The sequence below is a fragment of the Oncorhynchus nerka genome, linkage group LG11, assembly GCF_034236695.1.
Source record: "Oncorhynchus nerka isolate Pitt River linkage group LG11, Oner_Uvic_2.0, whole genome shotgun sequence".
NCBI classification, from domain to species: domain Eukaryota; kingdom Metazoa; phylum Chordata; class Actinopteri; order Salmoniformes; family Salmonidae; genus Oncorhynchus; species Oncorhynchus nerka.
Window position 1 is genome coordinate 8,408,303 of NC_088406.1, and position 8,133 is coordinate 8,416,435.

Consider the following 8,133-nt stretch of genomic DNA (forward strand, 5'->3'; position numbering starts at 1 on the left):
TGGGTTATACATTAATAGCAGACCAGTTGAGTAAGAAAACTCTTGAGGTTGATGCTCCATCGTCTTAGGTCAACAAAAAGGGCAAAGTTCGCCATCATCTTGCATGATAGCTTTTAGAGTGTTTATCGTTAGCTGCGTAGTCATTTTTGAGTTGTAGATTGGAAGGTCGAAAAGTGGGTAGCTTAGCTAGCTAACGTCTGATTTGCTATTACATTTAATAAACACATTGTCCTTCTGGTGGACTATATCATTCTAGTAACATGACACAAAGTTGGCTAAATTAGGACATATTTAGCCAATACATCGACAATTCAACTAGCTAACATTAGCTAGATTAGCTAGCAGAATAGCCGCGTAGCTAGCTAACAGAAAGCTTTATGTTTTACCTCCAAGTTGAAAGCGTTGACGGAATCCATAATTATATGTTGATATGCCGACAAAAAATATACCGTTTTAAATGAATAATACGTGTTTATTTAGCTGACTATGTTTATGTAGTCGCAAACATTGGCCTGCGTTGCTAAGCCATCTATCCGCTGGTTGATAATAGGTGTGGCCAAAACGTTTCCGACGGAAACAAGTCTCGGGAACACAGAACAAAATTCCCGCGAGAAAAACCTAGAAGAAGCCAGGACTGGTTGCTGCAACAACACGCCACAGGGGTGAGCAGTGGAGTCAGGTTGCAATTCAAGTGTTTCACACAAGTTGAGAATGGCGATATGATGATAAATCGATAATTTATACTCAATTATGCTAATTATGCTAATCATAAAGTTCGAAATGGATTGCAATGATAGCTGACAACACATGAAAGATGTTAAAAAGAAAATAAGAAAATTAAGTGATACTTCACAAACCCAAGATAAACCACCCCATAGAAATCAAATCACATGCGCCGAATACAACAGGTCGTTAATCAACAATTAAGTTTTAAGAAAAATAAGTGTTAAATAAAAAAATAGATAAGTAAATAGATAAGTCGTCGCTTCCGGGTTGGAGCGATCTGGTCGCATCCGCGCTTCGGTCTGCAGGTTGTATAACTTTTTCATTACATTTCATTACATTTCATTATAGTACAACGGTCTGATTTGTCTAATCTTAGCAATTTCCTCTTAGCTAGCTACATAGTCGTTGTATCAAAGATAATTGCGTAATTATCGTATTTCGTAAATCTCCTATCTGTCGTCTCCTATCTGTCCAACACGTTCACCGTCTACCGTAGCACTGTAGTACTATCACACTCAACTGAACGTCTTGATTAGTGTAGTGTTAGCTAGCTACATAGCTAGCTACATAGTTGTCTTTGCTGTCTTCGTATCCAAGATAATTGTGTAGCTTAGAGTGTGGAGTCTTAGAGTGATAATTGCGTTATTATCGTATTTCGTCGCCCTCCTATCTGCCTAGCAGCTAGCCAGCTAGCATACGTTCACCGGCTACCGTAGCACTGTAGTAACTATCACACTCAACTGAACGACTTGATTAGTGTAGTGTTAGCTAGCTACATAGCTAGCTACATAGTTGTCTTTGCTGTCTTCGTATCCAAGATAATTGTGTAGCTTAGAGTGTGGAGTCTTAGAGTGATAATTGCGTTATTATCGTATTTCGTCGCCCTCCTATCTGCCTAGCAGCTAGCCAGCTAGCATACGTTCACCGGCTACCGTAGCACTGTAGTAACTATCACACTCAACCGAACGACTTGATTAGTGTAGTATTAGATAGCTACATAGTTGTCTTTGCTGTCTTCGTATCCAAGATAATTGTGTAGTTTAGAGTGTGTAGTCTTAGAGTGATTATCTTAATTCACCGAGGTTAGCTAGCCAGCTATTTTGTCGTCCTTAACGTAGGAGACACTCCTAGCTAGCCAATAGCCAGCCAACGTCTACTGAATAGAACTTTCGCATTCCGCGTCGCTCCACAGGTAGTATCACTTTTTCACTTCATTTCATTACAGTCCCAACGGTGTGATTTGTTTGATCGTAGCTAGCTACATAGCTAGCTACATAGCCGTCTTTGTTTCAAAGATAATTGTGTAGTCTAGAGCGATTTTCTAGGTTAGCTAGCCAGCTATTGTCGTTCTCCTAACGCAACATAACGTAACCAACACTGCTAGCTAGCCAGCTAGCTCCCGATAAGCAGCATTGTAGAAACTTCACACTCAACGGTACGACTTGATTAGGGTAGTGTCAACAACGCAGCTAGCCTACCCCAGCAGTACTCTATCATTTTAATCATTTTAGTCAATTAGATTCTTGCTACGTAAGCTTAACTTTCTGAACATTCGAGACGTGTAGTCCACTTGTCATTCCAATCTCCTCTGCATTAGCGTAGCCTCTTCTCTAGCCTGTCAACTATGTGTCTGTCTATCCCTGTTCTCTCCTCTCTGCACAGACCATACAAACGCTCCACACCGCATGGCCGCAGCCACCTAATCTGGTGGTCCCAGCGCGCACGACCCACGTGGAGTTCCAGGTCTCCGGTAGCCTCTGGAAGTGCCGATCTGCGGCCAACAAGGCAGAGTTCATCTCAGCCTATGTCTCCCTCCAGTCCCTCGACTTCTTGGCTCTGACGGAAACATGGATCACCACAGACAACACCGCTACTCCTACTGCTCTCTCTTCGTCCGCCCACGTGCTCTCGCACACCCCGAGAGCTTCTGGTCAGCGGGGTGGTGGCACCGGGATCCTCATCTCTCCCAAGTGGTCATTCTCTCTTTCTCCCCTTACCCATCTGTCTATCGCCTCCTTTGAATTCCATGCTGTCACAGTTACCAGCCCTTTCAAGCTTAACATCCTTATCATTTATCGCCCTCCAGGTTCCCTCGGAGAGTTCATCAATGAGCTTGATGCCTTGATAAGCTCCTTTCCTGAGGACGGCTCACCTCTCACAGTTCTGGGCGACTTTAACCTCCCCACGTCTACCTTTGACTCATTCCTCTCTGCCTCCTTCTTTCCACTCCTCTCCTCTTTTGACCTCACCCTCTCACCTTCCCCCTACTCACAAGGCAGGCAATACGCTCAACCTCATCTTTACTAGATGCTGTTCCTCCACTAACCTCATTGCAACTCCCCTCCAAGTCTCCGACCACTACCTTGTATCCTTTTCCCTCTCGCTCTCATCCAACACTGCCCACACTGCCCCTACTCGGATGGTATCGCGCCGTCCCAACCTTCGCTCTCTCTCCCCCGCTACTCTCTCCTCTTCCATCCTATCATCTCTTCCCTCTGCTCAAACCTTCTCCAACCTATCTCCTGATTCTGCCTCCTCAACCCTCCTCTCCTCCCTTTCTGCATCCTTTGACTCTCTATGTCCCCTATCCTCCAGGCCGGCTCGGTCCTCCCCTCCCGCTCCGTGGCTCGACGACTCATTGCGAGCTCACAGAACAGGGCTCCGGGCAGCCGAGCGGAAATGGAGGAAAACTCGCCTCCCTGCAGACCTGGCATCCTTTCACTCCCTCCTCTCTACATTTTCCTCCTCTGTCTCTGCTGCTAAAGCCACTTTCTACCACTCTAAATTCCAAGCATCTGCCTCTAACCCTAGGAAGCTCTTTGCCACCTTCTCCTCCCTCTTGAATCCTCCTCCCCCTCCCCCTCCTCCCTCTCTGCAGATGACTTCGTCAACCATTTTGAAAAGAAGGTCGACGACATCCGATCCTCGTTTGCTAAGTCAAACGACACCGCTGGTTCTGCTCACACTGCCCTACCCTGTGCTCTGACCTCTTTCTCCCTCTCTCCCCAGATGACATCTCGCGTCTTGTGACGGCCGGCCGCCCAACAACCTGCCCGCTTGACCCTATCCCCTCCTCTCTTCTCCAGACCATCTCCGGTGACCTTCTCCCTTACCTCACCTCGCTCATCAACTCATCCCTGACCGCTGGCTACGTCCCTCCCGTCTTCAAGAGAGCGAGAGTTGCACCCCTTCTGAAAAAAACCTACACTCGATCCCTCCGATGTCAACAACTACAGACCAGTATCCCTTCTTTCTTTTCTCTCCAAAACTCTTGAACGTGCCGTCCTTGGCCAGCTCTCCCGCTATCTCTCTCAGAATGACCTTCTTGATCCAAATCAGTCAGGTTTCAAGACTAGTCATTCAACTGAGACTGCTCTTCTCTGTATCACGGAGGCGCTCCGCACTGCTAAAGCTAACTCTCTCTCCTCTGCTCTCATCCTTCTAGACCTATCGGCTGCCTTCGATACTGTGAACCATCAGATCCTCCTCTCCACCCTCTCCGAGTTGGGCATCTCCGGCGCGGCCCACGCTTGGATTGCGTCCTACCTGACAGGTCGCTCCTACCAGGTGGCGTGGCGAGAATCCGTCTCCTCACCACGTGCTCTCACCACTGGTGTCCCCCAGGGCTCTGTTCTAGGCCCTCTCCTATTCTCGCTATACACCAAGTCACTTGGCTCTGTCATAACCTCACATGGTCTCTCCTATCATTGCTATGCAGACGACACACAATTAATCTTCTCCTTTCCCCCTTCTGACGACCAGGTGGCGAATCGCATCTCTGCATGTCTGGCAGACATATCAGTGTGGATGACGGATCATCACCTCAAGCTGAACCTCGGCAAGACGGAGCTGCTCTTCCTCCCGGGGAAGGACTGCCCGTTCCATGATCTCGCCATCACGGTTGACAACTCCATTGTGTCCTCGTCCCAGAGCGCTAAGAACCTTGGCGTGATCCTGGACAACACCCTGTCGTTCTCAAATAACATCAAGGCGGTGGCCCGTTCCTGTAGGTTCATGCTCTACAACATCCGCAGAGTACGACCCTGCCTCACACAGGAAGCGGCGCAGGTCCTAATCCAGGCACTTGTCATCTCCCGTCTGGATTACTGCAACTCGCTGTTGGCTGGGCTCCCTGCCTGTGCCATTAAACCTCTACAACTCATCCAGAACGCCGCAGCCCGTCTGGTGTTCAACCTTCCCAAGTTCTCTCACGTCACCCCGCTCCTCCGCTCTCTCCACTGGCTTCCAGTTGAAGCTCGCATCCGCTACAAGACCATGGTGCTTGCCTACGGAGCTGTGAGGGGAACGGCACCTCACTACCTCCAGGCTCTGATCAGGCCCTACACCCAAACAAGGGCACTGCGTTCATCCACCTCTGGCCTGCTCGCCTCCCTACCACTGAGGAAGTACAGTTCCCGCTCAGCCCAGTCAAAACTGTTCGCTGCTCTGGCCCCCCAATGGTGGAACAAACTCCCTCACGACGCCAGGACAGCGGAGTCAATCACCACCTTCCGGAGACACCTGAAACCCCACCTCTTTAAGGAATACCTAGGATAGGATAAAGTCATCCTTCTCCCCCTCCCCCCTTAAAAGACCTAGATGCACTATTGTAAAGTGGCTGTTCCACTGGATGTCATAAGGTGAAAGCACCAATTTGTAAGTCGCTCTGGATAAGAGCGTCTGCTAAATGACTTAAATGTAAATGTAAATGTAATGAATGTAAAAAATAAAAGTAACAAATAATTAAACAGCAGCAGTAAAATAACAATAGCAAGGCTTTATACAGAGGGTACCTGGTACAGAGTCAATGTGGAGGCTTTATACAGGGGGTACCGGTACAGAGTTAATGTGGAGGCTATATACAGGGGGTACCGGTACAGAGTCAATGTGGAGGCTATATACAGGGGGTACCGGTACAGAGTTAATGTGGAGGCTATATACAGGGGGTACCGGTACAGAGTCAATGTGGAGGCTATATACAGGGGGGTACCAGTACAGAGTTAATGTGGAGGCTATATACAGGGGGTACCGGTACAGAGTTAATGTGGAGGCTATATACAGGGGGTACCGGTACAGAGTCAATGTGGAGGCTATATACAGGGGGGTACCAGTACAGAGTCAATGTGGAGGCTTTATACAGGGGGTACTGGTACAGAGTCAATGTGGAGGCTTTATACAGGGGGTACCGGTACAGAGTCAATGTGGAGGCTTTATACAGGGGGTACTGATACAGAGTCAATGTGGAGGCTATATACAGGGGTACTGGTACAGAGTCAATGTGGAGGCTATATACAGGGGGTACTGATACAGAGTCAATGTGGAGGCTATATACAGGGGGTACTGATACAGAGTCAATGTGGAGGCTTTATACAGGGGGTACCAGTACAGAGTCAATGTGGAGGCTATATACAGGGGGTACTGATACAGAGTCAATGTGGAGGCTTATATACAGGGGTACCAGTACAGAGTCAATGTGGAGGCTTTATACAGGGGGTACCGGTACAGAGTCAATGTGGAGGCTATATACAGGGGGTACTGATACAGAGTCAATGTGGAGGCTATATACAGGGGGTACTGATACAGAGTCAATGTGGAGGCTTATATACAGGGGTACCAGTACAGAGTCAATGTGGAGGCTATATACAGGGGTACTGATACAGAGTCAATGTGGAGGCTATATACAGGGGGTACTGATACAGAGTCAATGTGGAGGCTTTATACAGGGGGTACTGGTACAGAGTCAATGTGGAGACTATATACAGGGGTACTGGTACAGAGTCAATGTGGAGGCTTTATACAGGGGTACTGGTACAGAGTCAATGTGGAGGCTTTATACAGGGGTACTGGTACAGAGTCAATGTGGAGGCTTTATACAGGGGGTACTGGTACAGAGTCAATGTGGAGGCTTTATACAGGGGGTTGGTACAGAGTCAATGTGGAGGCTTTATACAGGGGGTACTGGTACAGAGTCAATGTGGAGGCTATATACAGGGGGTACCTGGTACAGAGTCAATGTGGAGGCTTTATACAGGGGTACTGGTACAGAGTCAATGTGGAGGCTTTATACAGGGGGTACTGGTACAGAGTCAATGTGGAGGCTTTATACAGGGGGTACTGGTACAGAGTCAATGTGGAGGCTATATACAGGGGGTACCTGGTACAGAGTCAATGTGGAGGCTTTATACAGGGGGTACTGGTACAGAGTCAATGTGGAGGCTTTATACAGGGGGTACTGGTACAGAGTCAATGTGGAGGCTATATACAGGGGGTACTGATACAGAGTCAATGTGGAGGCTATATACAGGGGGTACCTGGTACAGAGTCAATGTGGAGGCTTTATACAGGGGTACTGGTACAGAGTCAATGTGGAGGCTTTATACAGGGGTACTGGTACAGAGTCAATGTGGAGGCTATATACAGGGGTACTGATACAGAGTCAATGTGGAGGCTATATACAGGGGTACTGATACAGAGTCAATGTGGAGGCTATATACAGGGGTACTGATACAGAGTCAATGTGGAGGCTATATACAGGGGTACTGATACAGAGTCAATGTGGAGGCTATATACAGGGGGTACTGATACAGAGTCAATGTGGAGGCTATATACAGGGGGTACTGATACAGAGTCAATGTGGAGGCTATATACAGGGGGTACTGATACAGAGTCAATGTGGAGGCTATATACAGGGGGTACTGATACAGAGTCAATGTGGAGGCTATATACAGGGGGTACTGATACAGAGTCAATGTGGAGGCTATATACAGGGGTACTGATACAGAGTCAATGTGGAGGCTATATACAGGGTGATACAGAGTCAATGTGGAGGCTTTATACAGGGGTACTGATACAGAGTCAATGTGGAGGCTATATACAGGGGTACTGATACAGAGTCAATGTGGAGGCTATATACAGGGGGTACTGATACAGACTGATACAGAGTCAATGTGGAGGCTATATACAGGGGTACTGATACAGAGTCAATGTGGAGGCTATATACAGGGGTACTGATACAGAGTCAATGTGGAGGCTATATACAGGGGGTACTGATACAGAGTCAATGTGGAGGCTATATACAGGGGGTACCAGTACAGAGTCAATGTGGAGGCTATATACAGGGGTACCGGTACAGAGTCAATGTGGAGGCTATATACAGGGGGTACCAGTACAGAGTCAATGTGGAGGCTATATACAGGGGTACCAGTACAGAGTCAATGTGGAGGCTATATACAGGGGGTACTGGTACAGAGTCAATGTGGAGGCTATATACAGGGGGTACCAGTACAGAGTCAATGTGGAGGCTATATACAGGGGGTACTGGTACAGAGTCAATGTGGAGGCTATATACAGGGGGTACTGGTACAGAGTCAATGTGGAGGCTATATACAGGGGTACCAGTACAGAGTC

The 8,133-nt window shown here is 47.9% G+C and overlaps 1 protein-coding gene across 1 annotated transcript in view; it reads right to left on the minus strand.

Moving 5' to 3' along the window:
* Nucleotides 1–562, minus strand: part of LOC115123489 (SR-related and CTD-associated factor 4-like) — a 47,672-nt gene extending 47,110 nt beyond the window's left edge. The window contains exon 1 of the mRNA XM_029652839.2: nt 387–562. Within this exon, the coding sequence (XP_029508699.1) occupies nt 387–416 (30 nt within the window). The 5' untranslated portion in view covers nt 417–562. The remainder of the gene's footprint in view (nt 1–386) is intronic.
* Nucleotides 563–8,133: the final 7,571 nt, after the last annotated feature.